The 21,624-nt window shown below is 34.7% G+C and overlaps 1 protein-coding gene and 1 long non-coding RNA gene across 2 annotated transcripts in view; one reads left to right on the top strand and one right to left on the bottom strand.

Annotated features, from left to right (window-relative positions):
* Positions 1-14,248, top strand: part of LOC136810052 (uncharacterized) — a 37,293-nt gene extending 23,045 nt beyond the window's left edge. The window contains exon 3 of the long non-coding RNA XR_010847050.1: positions 13,509-14,248. This is a non-coding gene — a long non-coding RNA (uncharacterized lncRNA). The remainder of the gene's footprint in view (positions 1-13,508) is intronic.
* A 1,453-nt stretch (positions 14,249-15,701) lies between these two features.
* On the bottom strand, positions 15,702-20,681 carry LOC136810050 (cyclin-Y-like protein 1). The gene is made up of 7 exons (XM_067066621.1): positions 20,383-20,681; positions 19,830-19,895; positions 19,175-19,548; positions 18,597-18,711; positions 17,873-17,924; positions 17,379-17,541; positions 15,702-16,844 (listed from the first exon to the last, which is right to left on the bottom strand). The coding sequence occupies exons 1-7, from the start codon at positions 20,525-20,527 to the stop codon at positions 16,731-16,733; spliced, it is 1,029 nt and encodes a 342-aa protein (XP_066922722.1). The 5' UTR covers positions 20,528-20,681; the 3' UTR covers positions 15,702-16,730.
* Between the last annotated feature and the right edge of the window lie 943 nt (positions 20,682-21,624).

The following is a 21,624-nucleotide window of genomic DNA, read 5'->3' as shown; positions in this document are numbered from 1 at the left end:
ACTTATTAACTTTGTATCATAACTTTATATTGAATAAATATTTTAGTAAAATATTTTCACAGTGATGACCTCCTAAGATCAAAGAATCTCTCCAGTGAAAATGAAAGTTATAGCACTTTTCTACAAGATCCTCATTTTTTTCTTCTTCATTTTCATCTTCATTTTTAGAATTTTTTTAAAGATTTTCTTATTTCAAATCGACCCACTCACTAATATCTCTCAAATGATACCAAATTTATAAAGATTGAAGAATTCCTTCAAAAGTTATAGGTAAAAGAAAAAAGAGTGCACACTTATCGTGAATACACGTTTTTTTCTTTCATAAGAACAAACTATATAAGAACATAAGGCTTTGAGGCCCAAAAATTTAAGAACGTTCTAAGAACATACTAATGCTTTGGAGACTTAAAAACATGCAATTTCTTAAGAAATTACATCAAAATGCTCAAAAAATGCTGAAAATAAGAATATTTCAAGAACATTTCTAGGCTTCAAATCCAAAAAACTAAGAACATCCGAAGGCTTCGGAAATTTTTGACGTTCTTTAAAAAAAAAAAAAAACGTGTAGTTTGATTCAGCCATTACTTAGAAAGTACTCACAAAACGATGAAATGTAAGAACATTTATAGGAGTTAACACTAAAAAAGTCAAGAACGTCCGAAGGCTTCAAAATGGATGCTCTTATAAAAGAAATGTGTCTTCTTGAAGAATTTTGAGTATCTTAATACCCCTCTCTTGAGAAAAACACGCCCTTGCCCATGATGCAAACAGCATATAGCGCGGTATTAAAAACAAGGTTAAATTCAAAACAAAGAATTAATTAAACAATAATCACTTAGATGCTAATGATGACTAATCATTAAGGGGAGAGAGAAGAGAAATTGGGCAATATTTTGTTCGGTACTGTCTTTCCCCTATTTAAATCGACATTTTCACACGGCACTGTCAAAAAGTTCCGTTTTTTCATGAGGTGACTGTTTTTTTAAACTATAATTTGATTGATCTTTCTTTCATATGAGTAAAGGTAGAAAGTCTATCACATATTTCATATAACACCCTGCCTGGAAGTGCTTGGAATTCGAGCACAGTCCATTGCGATGCAAGTCTGTGATCGAAACCTTCACACTACCAATCGGCCTTTTTTCTAGAAAAATTGAGATTTTGTTTCATGCTATTATCATGTACCCTTGCTTTCATAAGGCACGATCTGGGGACTTAAGTCAATAGTAGCAAATAAAAAGTAGCAAAATGGCGGTAGTGGGTCATAGTTGTTCAGGATGAAGGCGAATAAAAGATTGTTGTTCTAACCTCATGACTTGATATTCCTTTCTTTACAATGTAATAATCTTTTCGTTACCTCACTCTTTTTTATGAAAACAATTCTATAAATTTTATGTGACAATGAGGCTCAAAAATGCCAAAAGTTAAGAATAATTTAAGAAGAATGAAGAGTCTAGGACAACTGAATTTCAAGCAAGTTATAGGATCGGATTTCTAAAGCCAGAGTATCAAACCTAAAAAAATTTAACTTTTGTCCTAAAATAAGAATAGGTTAAGAACAATTTAGGCTTAAAGTGCCAAAAAATAAGTATAGCTGAGCCTCAGAAAAATTTACTGGTCTTATAAAGTAATAGAGTGTATTTATTCATGGAAGCGGTGATTCAATCAATAAAATTCCAAATTCCTAAAGAGGAATTCTAATATTAATTGGCCTCAACAAAGCATGTATCCTTCTGAGATTAAGCAGCTCTCTCAGACATTTCCGATGTAATCCGTTTCTAACACTACAAGGAAATACAAAGTAATTAAATGGGTGTCTTTTCATGCAAAATGTTCCTCAAGTAGTATTAGATAATTGGTTGGCTCTCCTGAACGAGTTCCTGGCGAAATGGAAAATAACTTTACATAAGGGTGGAAACAACTTACATCATATCAAAAAGAGAATTCTCCGGTTTTTTAAGTAATTTCCGAACAATTTTAAGGCAAGTTTCTCAACGCCCACCCTAGACAACGCCCACCCATGCGAGAGCATGAAATAAAAGCCCACACATTAAGAGTCCGCCTTTACAGATATTGTGATTGAGACGATGGTGATGTTGCGCTTTCCATCCTATCAGATGTTTCTCATTTACCATTTAATGTCACTGTTTTCAAGTTTAAAGGACCGTTGTAATTGAGTATACACCCTTGTGTCACAGACCAGCTGGGGCCCCAGCCCCACTGGAAAATTTGGCAAAAATTTCGTCCCCGGTTGGAAAAATACCCTAGAATTTCAGCCCCACTGAGAAATTGACTTTGATTTCATCCCCATTCGAAATTCATTGTTTAGAAATAGCACTCCAAAACCATCCCCATTGGATTTTTTAACCTTGGAACAATATAATTTTTATCCCCGTTGAGATTTCAATCAATATTTTTATCCCCGCTGTAGGAAAAAGTTTCACCGGGGCTATGAGACAGGGGTGTGAGTATGGGGGCCTTTTCTTGGATTTTGTAAATTCGCCAGATTTTTTTTGTTCTTGAATTTTAATGTATCGCCCGCAATTAGTCAATCTTTATTAGAGTCTTTAAAAGTATAATTTTGATTTATTTCTGGAAATGAACCGACGAAAGAGGATTTCGTTGTCGGCAAATCGGCTAGGTCTATTTGCAATGCTTTTCAAGTCTTGAATTGTGACATCTCGTATGGTGTATTTGAAAAAAAAAGTTTTCTGGGCCTCTGAAACAAAAACTGATTGATAGCCACCCCATTGATCCTGAAGTAATGTCGGCTTAGAGTGTTTGTTTAATTGGTTAAGTGGGAGTAAGTATCGAGATCTAAGGAGTCCGATAATATACCACCTGTGCCAAGTAGCGTTTTTGAAAGATAAATATGCTTTGTTTTGCAACAAGTTTTATGTTACGACTAATCTAAAGTAATTAAATGTTACGGGTCCCGCTTTTTCCGATCCTCAAACTATCAGATTATCAACTTATTCTTCTAATTGAGTTATTTTAATCTCTATCAGGATTTTTTTTAATCTCAATCCAATCCTTATATAGCTCTCGGCCACCACTGAAATCTTGTGTAAATTCAGCGTGTGTGTTTAATTTTGGGATTCTCTTAAGAAGGTTACACCGGTCGGAATTTCAGATGACAACCTTTCGGGAATTTGGAGAGATGGGAGGTCAAATATGTACATTAAAGAAATCTTCAATTAATCAAGGTCACACAGGTTTTTTCCAGTTAAATCACAGACGTAACCGTACCCAGAGCCACTTGCAACACTATGTTGATTTTACTGATGGACTTGATTCGTGATAGACTTCTGCTTATCCTTTAGTGAAAAAAATTTCTTATATCTGAAAAAGCTAATTAAAATTCAGGATAGGAAGAATATAGAAAGAATCATAAAAAAGGGAACAAAGGGACTTGCCACAGACAATAAGGAGTATCGAAAGTTGGAAACAAGAAAGTCATTTTGTGGCCTTGAGAAGATGACCTTTCGATGTTACCTGATTCTGAGCTTTGTCAGTCTCGCGTTTTATTTTGAGAACCTTGAGCGAACGACAATAAAATGACCTTAAGTGCTAAGTAGGAATATGATTCTTCGATTTATCTGTCTCCTTTTCCCCTTATTTAAAGTCGAAAACTCAAAGGCTAGTTTACCTCCTCATGGCACGCTTCACTTTTGTTGCTCGGCCCTTGAAATCGATGGAAGATAACTTCATATGAAAGAAAATGAATCGAATACAATTAGTGTTGATGATATATTGCGTGCTTGAATAAAGTGCTTGAGTGGAGGAAGGAAGAAGAAATATCATTCAATCTCATCAGAAAGTCAATAATGAATCTAAGGAGATTGAAAACAGGAGAATTCCCATATAAAGAGAATGGATAAAAGAAATACTCTCCACCTTTAATTTTGAATGCTCTCAAATTTAAACTCAGAGTAGAAAAAAATGAAGAACTCGAAAATGAGGAACTAACAAACTCGTGAGAGGGTTTAATAATCGACATCAAAACAAGAAATGTATAGCTTGTTTACTTCAAATAGCGCTTAATGATTTCGTAAAACCTCTCTCAAGGGCTTATAACCAGGAAAGCACGTATCATTGATTTAACGGAAGTTTGACCTGCTTCAAGAGGATCTACATTTTGCAACTGTGCTGAAACGAGTTGTGTCACCTGACAGTTGAGTTACAAAGACAAGATACATTGTGTAACGCTGATAGTTTAGTGGATATGAAATCATTAAAAATTAAGTCAAAAAAATCTCGTCAGAACTCTTGAAAAACGCAAGCTTTCATTAGTTTTCATCGTTAGCTTCTCAAACTAGGGCGGAAGCAGGGAGACTGGGGAGACTTCAGCCTCCCCACTTTTGAACAAATGAGATTTTTTCTTAAATCCCTAGCAAATTTTATCTCATTTTGAGACTTCAGCCTCCCCACTTTTACGGTTGTTCCACAGTACCTAGCTTAATTTTATGTAATACAGGTACTGTCCCATTTAATTCGATTATCTTAGAATATTAAAGCAAACATATAAAACTAACTCCAAAGCGCATTGCATTGAATAATCAGATAAGTTGTACCCGATCAGCGGGGTGTGTCACTGAGGTTCGAAAAATGAAGCCTCCGCACGGGCCCATTTTTTGAATTTTTGTTTGCAGCAACTTTTTGAGAAAGAGACTGGCACTAGAGCGGTACTTAAATCTCAAAACTTTTTCAATTTTATTTCCAATCTTAACAAAAGGAAATTGTACAAGGGACATATTTTTTTGCTTTAGCGACCTATTCGTGTTGTTGAATGTTGAATGTTGTTGAATGATCCTTCCTGCGACACACCCCGTACCTCTTCTTACCCGCCAATGGTTTACGCCAGGCCTTTTCGTTTGTTGTTGCGAACATTTAAAATTCAACACAGCGCAGCACTCAACATAGACTAGCAAATTAGCCTGTTAATTAATCATGTCAGAGGGCGGGATCATAAAGGAGGCGGGCGTTTACTAAAAAATGAGCTGCGTAGGAGAACGAGCAAAAGTTGGTGAGAGAGTGCTGATTAACAGTACTGATTTCAGTCCTTTCCGCCGACAGAATTTCTTCCTACGCTCATCTAACTTTTCCCGCGTAATACCGTTCCAGCCCGACTGGCGTGCTAGTCTACACTCAACAAAATATAGACTATGGTTGCTTTATCCGGCATTTAGATGGCCACCCAATCCTTCTTCCCGTTTTTCAATTAAATGAAATAGATTGTTTATTCCTTTTTCGAGACAGGTGCTTTTCGGTAATCGCAACAATAATCCGTGTCCGCTAATTAGATGCAGTAGAGACGTTCATGTTTATTGTTATACAGTAATTTAAGGTGTTTTAAGATAGTATGATTTTTTTTCGATATAAGCTCGCTGACGCTGGATTAATACATAACTATCTTAAGTTCTTTGTAAACAGAGTATAAATGAAATGAATCATAATAAGAACATGTTAGGAATATGTTAAGAACAGTTAAGCATTGAAACTTCTGAAGAATAACTGTTCTGTTGAGCCTTAGCCAAAATTTACTGGTTCTTATATTAAAGGCGTGGGTGGGATTTGGAACTGATATTCTAAAGATCTTTATCTTTCTCTATTTTGACGTTTTTATACCTCTACACCATATATGTCTATCGCCAAAAACATTCCCACGCTAAACTTAGTAACATTACATTTCGCGATAACGGACTTTGGAGCAGATCACAATTTTTTATAAGAACAATCTCTATAAGAACACGAGTCTTCAATTACAAAAATATAGAAGACAAGTTAACCTCAATTTCTTAAGGAGATAAATACAAAATGGTGAAAATAAAAGACCTTTTCTAAAAAAGTCTTATAAAAAATTGTGTATATTTATTGAGTTTCGTCATAGCTTCAGTGACGCAATCTGCCATCTTTGATTTTACCCGGTGACTCAAAACTTAAGTGTAATAAACAAGTCGATTATAAATGGATTTATACTCTTTAAACTAATTAAAATCTACTTTGTTTTGACATACGAATTTATTATGATAAACGATATACCGCGCTTTTTGTCTCTCACGTCGATTCTTAGAAACACGCCATGGTGGCTTAGTGGATCGACATGCAATGGAAATTAATAAAATAAATGACGAGTACTTTTGGCATTGACGCCGACTACTATCTACTTAACTTTTACGTTTCTTCAATTCACGTCTAGATCCTCGGACCAATTTTTAGAGAAACCATGTCTATATTATTTTAATACTGTGCTGTAAGGGTAGCAAAGTAGATGTTATATCTTCTTTGTTCAAAAACGAAGATTTTCACGGTTTTTCGTTCTTGAGCTGTTTTAGCCTGGATTCTAGAAAATGCAGGTCCACATGTTTACTGCAGGTTGCGGGTCAAAACCCGTTCGTTCGTCTCGTTGATTTATCTTTGATACTTAACCTCCCTAATGTTAGCAACATGACAACAAACATAAAGGCCTGGCGTAAACTATGGGTGGGTGTAAAAAGAGGTACAGGGTGTGCCACCGGAAGGGTTTTTCACCTCTACCAGGCCAAGATTGGGTCACAAAAGCAAAATGGGGCCATTTCAGAAATTTCTAAGCACATAAACTCAAAAGCTAGCAATAGAATCTTTCCGAAATTATCACGAATTCTAGCTCAAGAGCTTTAGTCAATTTTCATTCTGACCATAAACATTTTAACCATAAGATTGGCTAAATAATTTATCTGTTGAGAAAATGGATTATGTTGCAACACGCTGAAGTATTTGCGGAGAATGTTTTTGGAATTTTCTTGTGGCGTAACATATAAAAAAGAGCCGCATCGCACCGCACCGCACAACCAGAAGTAAAACAAAACAAAGTAAAATCTTGTGGTCTAATTTCCAAATTGTTGAAAATTACAATGGACAATTGAGATAGTTAACAGCGCTTAATGACCCATCAAAATACCTATATAAATAGGCACACAGGCAGGTGGAGAGGTTTTTAAAGGAAATTCTAAAATGTCGCGTAAAAATGCAAAATAAACGGGAAGAAAATTCTAAATTAATTCGCTAATGAGGCTGTGGGTTATATAATAATTATTTCTCTATTAATTAAACATTATCTCTTGCTAAATAACTTGGTGTTAATTACTTATAAATATTTAAGATTGCGTAATTTTTATGTGTTTCTGCTACCATTATGCTTCAGTTGGCATGGCAACTCAAAATATTTGTCTCGCCGTCTTTACAAAACACCAAACGAGGTATCAATTTCGCAAATTTGATTTTTTTTGATTTTTCCTTCGCCAAGCCAAATCTAATTTTTCTACTGTTTGATCTTAAAATGAGGGTTTTCCGTTTTTCTGAGCAACGTATAATATATAAGTAATCGCTGATAATTGCTCAAGGCAGGTGGCCTTGTGAGTCATTTAATCACCATATTATACGAGTCTATTTTCTTCTTTCTGCCGAGAGTGCTGGCTGATATCAGAGCTTGTTCAAATTAAAAGAAAGAATTTGATTTATTGTTTCAGAACTTTAAGTTTCATGCTGATGATTGTCGTCCATACGCATGCTGCCATGCTAGTACGATATTGTTTGAATGCGTTATTCAGCTAGACTGTTTTCTAAGTCGTAACACCTACAAAAATTTAGAACTAAGGGAAATGCTGTTAGGGTTGGGGTTAGCTAATAGCTGATAGCTGATGATTGTCGCCCATACGGGCGGCATGAAACTTTAAGTTCTAAACAATAAATCAAAGTCTCTTTCTTTTACTTTTAATCACCATATTATTCAGTTGACGCTCTCTAATTTGACGTTCTACTATTCAATACGTTCTACTATTCGATACGTTCTTCTCGGGGTTCTTCTATTTGATACGTTCATTATTCGTGAATATTGAAAGTCACAAGTAACTCTCACAAACGACGCTTTATTATTCGATACGCTTTACTCAATTCCCCTGAAAATCGAATTAGAGAACGTGATCCACCGAGCCCATTCTGACACAAGAAAGCGATGCGCACACACAGTAAAGTCGAAATATTTAAGAATTTCAAAGGAACCTCAAGACATTGGTAGAAAATGGATAAAAGAACAAAACTTAGCCAGAAATGATACGATTTTAAAGATTAATTTAAATGTGCACTTATTCTTGGGCTTCTTGTTTTACTTGTTATCTTTCAACAAATGCTTCAATAGACCTTTTCATAAGTTACGTCACGAACATCACTTGCCTCGTATTCAAACAATTACCATGGTGATTGTGTCCCTTGAGACATTAAATGATTTTTTTATAAATAGAAAGTAGTTTTAATTTATAAAACCCGCTGGGAGTTAATCACCACATCGCACCAAATTGGTGTTGCGATTTTTGTCATCTCAGAGAAGAAGTCATTGCATTGTTTTTTCGCGCGCGTTCTATTTTGCGCCAATCAAATTGCGTCACGCATTCGAAAGATTCGAAAATGTTGCAATCAAAATCAAAACAAAAATTTCCATTTGTGACTTTGTCAGTATGGCTTTTGAAAAGAACACATTGAGCTTTTCAAAAAATAAAACCATTAATTATTACTCTCATTCTAAAAAATAAAACCTGAGAATGAAGGAAAGTTGTAAAATTAATTAAGTTGAGATTTGATTGGAAAGAGGTATGTATGTAGAGAAATGGAATGCCTTGTTTGCTTCAGTTTTCGCTGTAGACTTTCCTGCCTTCGAAATTCAGTTTTCGAAGGTAGCCTTTATTATTTATCCCAACTTTATTCTTATCAAATGGTGATTCAATTTTGGATATCAAAAACTCCCAAGGATGACCAGTAAGTTTTTATTTAATTTGGAGATGAAAAAAATGGCAAAAAAAGGCTGAGTTAGAAAGAACTGTCGGCCATTTGTACGAAAAAGGGATTCCTTTTTCGAAGTTTTTCTTCCAGTAAGACTATTTTATACAGTACAATATTTGAAAATTAAGCTGCTAGTTTGAAAATCAAACCCAGCTCGATGGATAATTTACTTTGTAGATCAATGTAAAATATGTTTTGGATTTGTAAATGCTTTGAGTTCTTTATAAAATTAAAAACTAATACTCATGCCAAAATTTCCTATGTCCTTTACGTCAAAATCTAGATTTTAGAAAAGTTACACAAAACTTTTATCATGCCATCTCTTCTCGTTCAAAAACCACCACATTCCTCATAAGGAAACCCCATAACATTATACATATTTGGAAAGCCCTTTGATTATACTTTTCGAATGTTTTGTCACTCTAATTATTCTATATGGCTAAAAGCGGGTTTTCCCTTGACTTGTAAACAAACATTGAAGCTTTCGACGTAAAACATGCAACATTTTCAAAACGAAAATTCTGTAGAATGTTGACCTTAAAGTATATTGTTATTATACATTTTTGAATAGCCCTAAGCCTGAACTTTCAGAAACGATTGTCACTATTAAAAGATAAAACTGCCATGATTCACTGTAAACCTTGGAACACGATAGAATTTCAGATTTTTGTTAAAAAAGTCAGTGAAGTTCAGAGGCTGTAGTAGTACACAAATCTTTGGAGTTAAGAGTCCAAATAAAAACCAAATGGTAGACAAATTATTGTATTTTTCAGAAATATATACATTTCATAGTTAAAAGTGATTATAAACACCTAAAAAAGTGATATTAGAGTGGGCTAAATCGTTAAATATGACCCGCGCGCCAATTCTGACGTGATTTCGAACGTTTTACCCCCGTCTTTTTGACGTTTATGATTCGAACGTCAAAATTAGGAACCCCCATTCGGCGCGATGATAGCAATAATTTCAAAACGAGGCAAGTGATGTTCGTGACGTAATTTATGAAAAGGTCTATTCTAACAAATAATCGCATTTCTGAAATTTCTTTAAAAGAACAAATTATGTAAAAATATTAAGAACAAGTTAAGAATATTTTAAGGCTTTGCGGACTCTAAAACACCTATGTATTTTCTTAGGAAAATGGGCAAAATAGTGAAAACAAGAACATTTTGAGAATATTACAGGATTAAAATTTAAAAAATTAAGAACTTCCAGTGGCTTCAAAAGTTTTGTACTTTCTTTAAGAAAATGTGCACTCCAAGGTCCCGAATGATAGGGGAGTGTGAATAAAAGGGAGTGGGTCCGAAATTGTACCTCCGATAACCCCAAAATGTGGGGTTACTTATAAGTTAAAACCAGGCTATTTAGAGCAATTTCAGCTGAAAATATTTTCAAAAATAAATAAACGGGGGGTTCATTATAAGAACGGGTGGGGCGTCCTAAAATCTTTTCAAATTTCTAAGCAGGGGAAAGACCTTAGAGTAGGAGGCTTCAAAGTACCTTGGTTTCAAAAATGAAGTTTCTAGAATTTGAGCATAAAAAGTTCATTTTCTCTTCTATATCTTCAAAAATGTTTGGAATTATTTTTCGTAAAATTGTAGTGCTCTGAATTATCTTATTTTTTTGCCCAGCCACCTGATGACGTCATCTGGCAGGTGGCCAGGTAGGAAAATTTGGTGTGGCTCAGTCTTAATCTCATTCGAATTATATTAGTGATGTCGTATTATTTTCCCTGACGCAAATAGCGGATTAAACCATACCCTCTAATCCATAGAACCATCTCACAAATAAACACTTTTTTAGATTCTTCCTGATTAATTATACTTATGTGAGATCATCAGAACAACAACAAACTGTGTATGACGTTTTTGTTTTGTTTCCACCAGTATGATAGGTTTTAAAATCCAGGGCAGTGATCAATAAGTTGTAACTGAATATGTAGGATTTGAATCCACTTATTTCCTACTTGAAGGTTTTTATACAAACGCTTGATTAGAAGTAATATTTACCGCCAGAATTAAAAGAAATGTAAAACTTGAAAACAAAGAAAGCACTAGATTCAATCCATCATCTGAAACACTGCTGAATTTTAAGGCTTCACTTTTTCTTACTTGGGAAAGCTTGAAGATTCGCCTCTAGCTTGAACTGGATGATCTGGAACTCATACATTTCCCTTAAAAAGAAGTCAATTCATCCCTGTGTCACAGACCCCCCAGGACTCAAGCCTCACTGGAAAATTTGGCCAAAATTTCGTCCCCAGTGGGAAAAATATCCTACAATTTACGCCCCATTGTAATATTACTTTGATTTTATTTCCACTCGAAATTTAATGTATAAAATTGCATACAAAAACCATCCCCACTGGGTATTATATGCTTGGAACAATAGAATATCTATCTATCTCTATTGGGATTTTTATTGAAATTTTTATCACCACTTTGAGGAAAAGTTCCACCGGGGGTGTGAGACAGAGGTATGTCAATGCTCTGCACCGCCAAGCTATGATCTCTACCTTGCAAAACAATGCGATGACAGCAGCTTTGTGACGTTTTCATTTACAAGGTAATTAATTTCAGGATTTATTAAAAACATGAAAATATCAGTGTTTGGATGGTAAGGTGACTCAGTAAAGAAATCTCCCGTCCTTTAATAATCTACCCTATCGACCCATTAAACGGCCCTCAAACCCTCAAAGAACATCGCTATCTCCTACCATTTTCTGACACAGCATTTTTTATACAAAAGAATGACAATGTTTTCCTCTTCCTGAGAGCCCCGTCTTTTTCTATATTATAAAAAATACTTTGAAGCTCCCGCTGGTCCGAAAATAAAGCTAAGTATTTTGGTGGTCTCTCACCTTAATTTCTTTTTCGATGCTAACAGTTAGCCTCAACTACCTTTCCATCGCTTAACGAGGCCTTCGTTCCAGAACGCTTTCTTCAAAATTTGTAGTGCGGCCGTAGTAATTTTTGGAAAAGAATGCATCAACATTAAAATGTTGGGGCTAATTGATCAATTACTGTACATTTCTACCCACTCACATTTTAAATTTGAAAATAATCATAATAACTCTTAATCCTCTGGAAATTGAAATTAGATTTGTGTTTTGTTTATTTCTTGTTTGTTTGTTTTCGGGGTAATTAGTGAGGGATTGTCTGGGGTATTTTTTTCCTTTTAAATCTCGATCTACATATTATTTGTATCACGAATTCTTAAGAGCCCGTTAAAAATTTTCCATTAGAATTCGTGTCTCTGAGAGTGGAGTAACCTTCTGTTTTTTTAACGGTATATCAGAGAAACTCCTTAAATTTTAAAATGGAAGGGAATGATGTCTTACATGTTTTTCTTTTATAAGCATAACGCTTATGAGCATATGCAGGCTCAGTTTTTGGTACTTAAACAATGGCTTTATTGTTTGAGAACAAAAGAATGCCAAGCATAATAATGCGAGCCTGATATAGGGACAGACGCTTGCTTATAAAAAACATTTATTTTAACATGAATACTATTCTAATGAGTTTGGTGGTTCGGTATTATTTTTCCTAGTAAGGTAAGATTCTCAGACACAGTAACGTAATTGATGCGAGAATAAAAGAGAAAACTTTTGAAAACCCATCAAATCATTCATATTGCACCATCACTATAATGGTGTAAACAACTCACATCCTCATGTCAATATTGCTTCCTCGTCGAAATGGAATCAAAATTTATTGAAGATGACCAAGAAGATACCTTAAGGGAATTTTTTTGGCGAGAACTAATTTTGGTGAACCAGGAATTTTTTAAATTTTGGCAAAAACATATTTTGGCGAATGATATTAGCGTAATTCTGTTCTATTTTGCCTTATTTGAAGCTTTTTTTGTGAACTCAAGAAGTTATTTAGGCAAAATACCAAAATTTTTAATTTTGGCGAGAACTAAATTTGGCGAATTTCGAGTTCGCTCGCCAATTTCGCCAAAATTAGTTCTCGCAATCCAAAATAAGTTCCTTTAAGGTACCATCACAAGTTAAAGCTTTGAAAATCAAATTTCAATTTCGTGAAGTTTATTGGATTGACCGAGGAGGACGGTCAGATTACAAATTTAAATCTCTACAGTAGGGTCACAAAAAACAACCCCTTATTATAACAATATCCAGTTGAACCTGAAAATCTGAAGGGTGACAGGCCCGGCGGATTAACCGTAAAAGTGGAGGCACTGAAGAATCGAAATGAGGTATAATTTGCAGGAATTGGAGAGAAAAAGTCCGCCCGCTTCCGCCGAGCCTGGGTGGAAAATGATATTAAGAATGATTATTTGGAGTAGTGCTGGCTTTCCTTTAAAAATACAATTTAAAATTTTCTTCTTATAAATATAATAATGTGAAGAGGTTGACCTATAAAAAATTTCATCCTTCCATATGAGAATAACACTTTCTTCTAGTCGTGTAAAAAAGGATCTATTTTTTGCTTTAAGGTAACAATTGCTCGGATTATCTCGGTAGACCCTTAGACCATCCTGAGAGATTTATTTAGATTCCCCTATAAGGGGGGCCCAGTGGTTTGCGTGAATGTGTGAATGGGCTTTTTCACTTGCGTGAATGCGTGAGAATTAAAACATTGCGTCAATGCGTGAATTGAAGGTCCGTTGGGGGGCCTCTATAAGTAATTTATACGAAAACCATGCTCATGTTTGATTTCTTGTTTGCTTTTCAGATTGAGGATAGATGACTCCGCAACCGCGACGTTAGCAATTTCGTTTCCAGCCCTTCGGTAGCCCATCCGGTAGTTTTGTAACAGATCAGCTAAATGGAAACTGGGGTTCGGTGGGCGTAATACAAGACTTATATTCCACTCGTGAATTTTACCAAATAGATCTTATCGGAGTTTTTTATTTTTCTAAAAACGCGATGCATTGTGGGATTGTTTCTCTTAGGAATTCCTCGAGGGAATTATATTGTAATACCCCCGAAACAATCCCACAATGCATCGCTGTTTTAGAAAAATCAAAAACTCCGATAAGGTCTAACAAAGAAACGGAACCTGAGATTCGGTGGACGTGGTGATACAAGACTTGTATTCCATTCGTGATTCCAAATTATTAATGCGATTAAACGATTAAACGATTAAACGATTAGCGACAAAGAAACCTGGCAGGGCAGGATTGGATTGAATGAGAGACTAAACTGACCCAATCTTATATTATAAATAACTCTTGATTGTATTTCAGCTGAAACTTATTCCAAACTGAAAAAGTATGATGGTTCATTGGACAAAACTCCTCGGGGAGGGGTACTTGGGCAAAAAAAGTTACGAAGATATGTCGCTAGTCAGAGTACCTTTTTTTAACTCCATGAGTCCCAGGTGGAGTCGCAAAAATAGAAAAATCAGTCCCTCGTTGGGTACCTTTTTGTGGGAATCGGGGAAAAAAGTGGAAAATTCTAAGAAAATTTTGGTATTTCAGTCCAATTCAGGGTCACGGCTCCTGGCTAGGTCACGGGCCCCGGAAAAACTCACCTTGTTCATAGAAATTATAATACACGTTTTTTTATAAGAACACCCCAAAATTTTTAAGCCTTTGGATGGCTTTACTGAAGTTGAATTTTAGGCCTAAAAATGCTCACCATTTTGTGAGGATTTCCCTTCAGTTTTATAAGAAGATGGGTGTTTTAGAGTCCACGTTTTTCCCTTTAAAAAGCTGAATGTGTACTTTTGTGATAATTTATTTTGATTAAAAGTTTTAAAATATATTTAACATGTTATTGTAATCAGGAATTTTTTATGCAAAATTGAATCGATTGGTCATTACTTCCCAGCCATTTGTTCGATCGAGAGGCCCCTGATGGCCTTTGATCTTTGAATGATGCAGCAAGACCTATTAAAGGTATTTTGGTTCCAAAAGCGATGTTTGTAAAGCGACTTATTTTAGGGATATCTGATTTGCATTGTCCCCCATTCTAAATTCTCTACCACACATTAAATTATTCTAAATAATTACAGGCCGCATTTTCTTGTAATTTTTTTCCATTTGTCATTTCATTTACCAATTTACTATTCCCTGCTTAAAGGAATTAGTTCAAAAAATGATGCTCTAACCTTGCGGGTTGTTAAAAAAAGTTTTTATAAGATATACTTTAATAATTGGTCATTTGAAGTAATAAAAATGACGCGTTCTTTAGAAAAATTGTCTTATTACTTGTTGACGACCAACCAAATCAAATAGAGATGCCTTGGCGTTTTTACAAGATACTTCATTAATTGGTCATTTAAAGTGATAGAGATGACGCGTTCTTTAGAAAAAGTAATAAGATTCTTTTATTACATCTTAACGACCAACCAAATCAAATAAGACCTAGTAAAAACTCCATCTCGTCCCTTAAAAACTAACGAGGAGCCTAATAGCCTGTATCAGTGACCTGGTTTTGAAATCCAATCGGGGTGCCTTTGCATTGAAAAAAAAAGTTTTGGGTTTGAATTTGTGATATCAAACATTCACTTTTCAACTAATACTTATGCACATTATATATTTTGAAAGACAGGTGCTGTTACTTTGATGTCCCATGGGTCGAAAAACCTTTTGAATTGGCTGCGGGTTTCCTGATTGTACTAGGACCTAAAAGAACTTTTCTGCCAAATTTGAGCCAATTACATAATTTTACTGGACTACTTCTAATTTCCCATTTCGCATTTTTGTCAAATTTACTATATTTCTGCCATTTTATGACATTTCTACTTAATAAGCAAAATGACCCCCGCAAAACAACAAATCTTATAAAGCCTCATCTTAGGCACAAAATCATTTTCTCTTAGCCAAAAGCTAGCCTGTGCGGTCGTCAGTTTCGCCAAATGGTCGAGTATTGGAAACATCATCAGACACCAAGGATTAATTGACAAACTACAGGTTGGAGGTTTCATAATTTTAAAATGGTCTTTGCTTTTGCAAAATGAGAACAAAAAAAGATCTAAATAACAATTAATAGTAATACACAGTATATAAAATATTTCAAAAAAAAGTGATAAACATGATAAAAACAAAAATACTATTAGAGGGCGAATGAATGTTAAATTTTATTGACAATAGAAAAAAATGGAGAACAGACTAACTGAAGATTTTTACAAAAGGTTAGATCTAGATCGGCTTGCATCGTAAAAAGATATGAAATGGTGCTAATATTTGGTAAGTAGACCCTTGATTCTTATCATCAATTGGCGATTAATAGCGTGCATTATACAGGAGAGGTATTTAGTGGGTCTTTTGGATAAAATAAGCCTAATGCTTGAAAAATTACAAAAGCCTTTGAATGCTTGCATCTAAAGTACTGCAGATTATTGATGAATTTGAAGCGTGCAATAATACAAGAATCATAAAAAATCATGGATTATAAAAAGTTTTCAAAGCTAAAACAATGAGAATTTTTCAAACTTGCGAGAACATAAAAATCTTATAAACATGACCAGGCTTTGTATTTTAAATTTCCAAGTCCTCAAATTCTGCTGTTTAAATTATTACACTAAACTACTAATAAAATCTTTCATATTAATTTAAAGACTTAAAAAACGACATGAACAAGGCAATGGGGGAATATTATAACATGGTGTCAAAATATTGCGATAAAATAAGTACTAAAAGGGGTGTGGTGATAGTATTTTAAAATATTGATGAAATTTGAAAGGTTTCAGAAAGAAAAGTAACTATTGTATACCTGACTCGTAGAATATTGAGATTAATGCCAAAAGTACAGACAAGGACTTTCAGAAAAGCATATTTTGTTTGTAAATAAATTTACTTTCAAAAGTCAAAATTTCAGCTGAAATTGAAATCTCTGAAACAATGCTAAAAAATGCTCTCGCTTTTATCTATAAACATAAAGGAATCATTAATTTCTACGAGCACAAAGTAAATGAAACCTTTCATGCTAAAACATTAGGATAGGAAATCTAAGAAATAACAGCAATACTTCGCCTTTTAGATCGCATATCATCCACACTGTTCGACCTGTGTAAACGCCTTGATGGTAACGTGAATTTCTCATCACAAAATCGAGATATAGCCTGAAATGGTAAAAGAAATGCAGAATCTTTAGGAATAAAATTATATGGCTGATTACTTTAGCTCGGAGATGTAAGGGGCGAGCCGGGCGATCATTCCGTGATAGCACTACCCTTGCTAGCGAGCACCTCACTAAAAACCGGGATTTTTCATCTCGTTTCTTAGTGAGTTCCACTTTGACGATTTTCGATAAAATAGAAGCCTTTCAAGTGTTTTGACGTAAATTCGATTATTTTGCTACTGCAGGAGCTTCGAAAGGTAAAAGTGACGTCAAAAAAAAAAGTTTGAAATTATCCTTCAGTCGTACAGGAAATATTTTCACAGATAAAGTATCTGCTAAAATAATTTTGAGAGAATAGAAGCCAAGAGCTATGTGTGTAAAGACTATGGTGCTATTTGTCATGTTTTTCATGTGCAAAATAAACATTTTTCTTTGGTGTAGCCAACAAAACCTGACAAAACTACCGTGTTGATTTTTTGTACTTTCAATTGTGGGGAAGCTAATACCATGTCAAAGTTAAAGTTGCATTACAAACCTCTAATTTTCTAGCACGTTTAGGGTCCAGTGGTTGCATTTGTAATTGGAAGTTATTCCTCTCAGCCAGCGCTCGTAAATCGAAATAATATTTAGCGTACACACTGGAGGGGACGTTGATGTTGTATTGAAGTAACTCTAAAAACATCCGCTCTAGTTCATTCCTGCAGGATAAGAAGGTAAAAAGAAAATTTCATGAAATTATAAAAGCTTTAGATTGCAAGGTTGTGCCAAAGAGGAGTCTTAGGGGGGCAAGAGGCTTTTGTGTGTCAGCGAGAAAGAGTAATTCGGTTTAGTAGTAATCGAGCTTTTGGATATTACAAGTTAATCTTTCATTCGAAAATGGCTATTTTTTCATTTAGTAGATCCTTCAAAAATCGTTAAGAGTATATTTTCCATCTGCGTGAAATTTCTTTTCAACCCTGACACTTTCCAAGATGAAACATAATATGCAAATAAATCTCCGCCCAAGAAATGGTAATCAATAAGACTTACATGTCTTCTACTGTGATATCTCGAAGAATTTGACAGTAATCTACATTCCAAACTAAAAAGGGAAGAAAATATAAAATGTTTAAAATACTTTATATCGTTTTCCTGAAGAAATTCTTTCCCCTCCCTCCCTTTCCTCAAAATCAACACTAGTAGGGGAATTTACTGTTTCATACAATATTGACAGAATCCGATAATGTATTTGGCCTGATAGTATTTCAAACTTCAAACAATTGCATCTCTTTTCATATTGTAGAATCCAGATCCAGCTGACAATTTCAAATAATATAACATAAAAGAAAGTCCGAAAATGTTCATTTTGACTTTTCAATACATGAAAAACAACAAAGTGACAATACAATATTTCGTACTCAAAACTAGTACATCATTCAGGTATAAGTTCTCTTACAAACGTGTCGATGAGTTTTTTATGTAAAAAATTTAACAGACTCCTATTGGTCTAATGTTTTGAAAAATTTAAAAAGATTGTTGAAATGAAAGATTTTTGCATCTAACCAACGGGAAACTGTTATCGGGGCGTAATTAGTCCTGATTACCCATGATCCATTGACTGTGAAATGGCCTATTGGGTTACTGATAAAGGTTATTGGGCTGGAGTAAAATGTTGAAATTTCTAAGACCATAGTTTTCGACAATTGTTATGAAAGTTTCAAAAGATGAGCTGAAACCATGAGATCTAAATGTATAATAGATATCGACGACAGACCTGCTTGGTCGTCCCATACTTTGGAAGCTAACAAGACAGCACCAAGAACTATTCGTTTCCAATTACTCGGATGAAGGTCTAATTCTGCATAGGTTATCAGTCGTTCTAAATATACCTACAATGAAACAAGAAAGAAAATCAGTTGGGTCACCACTGTAACAAGTTTTTCATACTTATAAGATACTTGCTGTAGTATTTTGCCTATTTGTCAATAACTCACTGCAGTGTTTTTAGCAAAAATTAAGAAATTTGGGGTTGGGTAGAGTAGAAATTTTTCCGAATGATTTTGTAACGTTGAAGATACTTCTCCCGAGTCATTATCAAAAACAGTGACGTGACAGTGATAAAAAAGGGCTAGATGTCGTGCGTTAAGCTCTTCCCAGCAAAAAAAAGTGAATATCGCAAGAAATATTGCTGCTATTGTTTTCAAAAACCTGCGAAGTTTCTTATTGGTTAAGCGCTGAAATTTTATTGTAATGTCACGTGACCTAGGTAGAATTTCCTACCTAACCTCGGCACACTTTTCAGCAAAAGCACGACATCTAGCCCTTCAGGCTTTATAAATCTATGGTACAAACCAGTGTAATGATGGCGCATTCAGACGTCAACTGTGCAGCACTGAATAACGTCTTAAGGAACCGGTAAATATGTTTATGTTCCGGATTAATTCGACCATAATTTTCTGGTACGGGGTCTTTCGATAACGGATGAAGCTTCTCATCAAAAATATCTAATAAATGAACTTCATAGTCTCTGTTTTTCACGTGGTAATAAATAGCTAAGGAAACACATTTTAACATCATTTTTAAGTTCGGTTGAGATGCAGTATTATCGTCTATAAATATTGTCGAACATGAATTCGATTTTTTCAATTTAGTCTTTTTCATTGAATTTTCGCTTGTACGATCTGGTGAATATAAAGTGTGCCGTCTTCGCCTTTTTTCTTCTTGAGCTGGAAAATTAATATTTGAAGCACGAAATAGTTTATTATGGTGTTTTATAAGCTTACTAAAAACATTCAGATCAAAAATGCTCTATAAAATATTAAAATGGAAGGCTTTCAAGCACCTACTATCAACCTCTCTATTACTAGAAAGGAAATTTTTTAAACTGAAAATAACCATGGGGCTCCCGTAATAGGGCCTAAATATGAGCTGAAGATTAAAATCGTAAAAGTTCCTTCACAACCAACAAGCATCCTGATAGACATGGTAAACAATTTTTCATATTTACCCTGCCGTGCAGCTGATTCAGCTTCTGACCTTCTTAGAAAGAGAGTTTCTTTGTTTTCTGAAAGCTCTGAAACGAATAAGAGACGAAAGATTAGGATGAAGTCATAGAACCATCTTGAATTTCCACTAGCATACATATCTGAACTTCAGCAAGCATAGAAATCAAACTCATTCAGAAAATTACAGAGTGGATAGATAAAATCACAGACCCTTTTTCATACATTTCAATCAGTCTCTGTTCTTCTTGAGTTATGTAAAAGTAATGGTAAGAAGAGCCTTTTCCATGAAGGAACAGCAGAAAATATGTCCTTTTCAACGATCCCTAGCGGACTATGCCCTGTTTTTCTAGAATTAGGGCCGATGAAGCACATTAACAGCATCAAATAAAAGATGAATGAATGAATGAATGAATGGATTGAGGAATGAATGAATGAATGAATGAATGAATGAATGAATGAATGAATGAATGAATGAATGAATGAATGAATGAATGAATGAATGGATTGAGGAATGAATGAATGAATGGATGAATGAATGAATGAATGAGCTCTTACCATATTCTCTTTCACTTATATGCTGTAGTTCAAGGGGTTCCTGGTTCGAACCCTGTAATGGATCATCTTCATCAAAGTTATTCTTGACTTTCCCATTAGTTTTGAAACTGTCGGTCGATGTTTCAGCACAACAAATGTTGCCCATGCTTGACCTTTCTTTAAAGAATAAACAATCTTGACACTGGATAATCTCCAGGAATTTTTTGATGCATTATTATTTAAAACCACTACATTCTAAAATGATGCTTGATACTTTCTTTTACATCTAAAATGCAAAGCACTTGACAAATTAATTAACTATTATAGAGTGCGCCCCTGGTCATTGAGTGTAAAATTTACACAGGAGCCCTAGGGATAAAAAGTGTCCCCTATTCTAATAAAAATGTTTTAAGATGACACATTGTGAGCATGAGTCTGTATATATTTTGAGCATGGTTTCAGCCCACTTTTCAGGTGCCCCCATTGAGCATGGTGCCCCCAACGAGTTAGGTCCCCTCGAAAAATTGCTTTGAGTTAGGTACCCCTATTCAGCAGATAATTTCTTTGAATTAACACTTTTTGTTCTTTTGTCATTCCTAAAATCATGCTCACGCATGAACGCCTGCTAATAAGCTTTGTTGTTATGCTATAAAGATGGCAGTTGTAAATCAAAACAATCACATTAGAAAAATATAGCAAAAGATGGCGTGATGGGAAACGAAAGAAAAATTGGATGGGAAACTAGGTGCTGGGGTAAAAAAATTCAATAATTTGAAATATTTCGAAATACACGCTTTTTCTTTTATAAGAATAACTTCTATAAGAATATCAGGGTGAGATTTCGGGTTTAAAACAATAGGCCTATTGTTTAGAACAATAGAAAAATAAGAATAATGCTTACCCTCAACCAAAGTACACTATTCTTATAAAAAAAAAAGCGTGTATTCGATTTGGAAGATATAACCAGCCCCAAGAGCCTCCATCAAGACAGCTAGGTACCCTTAATGAATAGGTAACCCCAAAGAATTGCAAGGCATTAGCCCCCCTCTACTAACCTGGCCTAGGTGCCCTTCAGATTTCTGGGGGGGGGCTGATACCATGTTGAGGCAAAGTTAAACATGATTATATAAGTTAGTAAGTTATCCTTTTTATTGAGATTTCCAAATAAATACAATAATAAAGTTGGACTTACACATCGCACTAAAAGCTCCACTTCAGTAATTTCTTGAAATATTCAAAGACCCAATCATCATTTGGAATGGA

The sequence above is a fragment of the Clytia hemisphaerica genome, unplaced genomic scaffold (assembly GCF_902728285.1).
Source record: "Clytia hemisphaerica strain Z4C2 unplaced genomic scaffold, Clytia hemisphaerica genome assembly, whole genome shotgun sequence".
Lineage (NCBI taxonomy): Eukaryota > Metazoa > Cnidaria > Hydrozoa > Leptothecata > Clytiidae > Clytia > Clytia hemisphaerica.
Note: the sequence above shows the minus strand (reverse complement) of the source record. Positions and strands in the feature narration are given on the sequence as shown.

Coding starts and splice junctions, on each gene's coding strand:
- LOC136810050 (XM_067066621.1), bottom strand. CDS start 20,527: ATGGGCAACATTTGTTGTGCTGAAACATCGACCGACAGTTTCAAAACT. Junction 19,549..19,829: donor TGAATCAGCTGCACGGCAGG/GTAAATATGAAA, acceptor TTAATTTTCCAG/CTCAAGAAGAAAAAAGGCGA. Junction 18,712..19,174: donor AATGCGCCATCATTACACTG/GTTTGTACCATA, acceptor GTTTCATTGTAG/GTATATTTAGAACGACTGAT.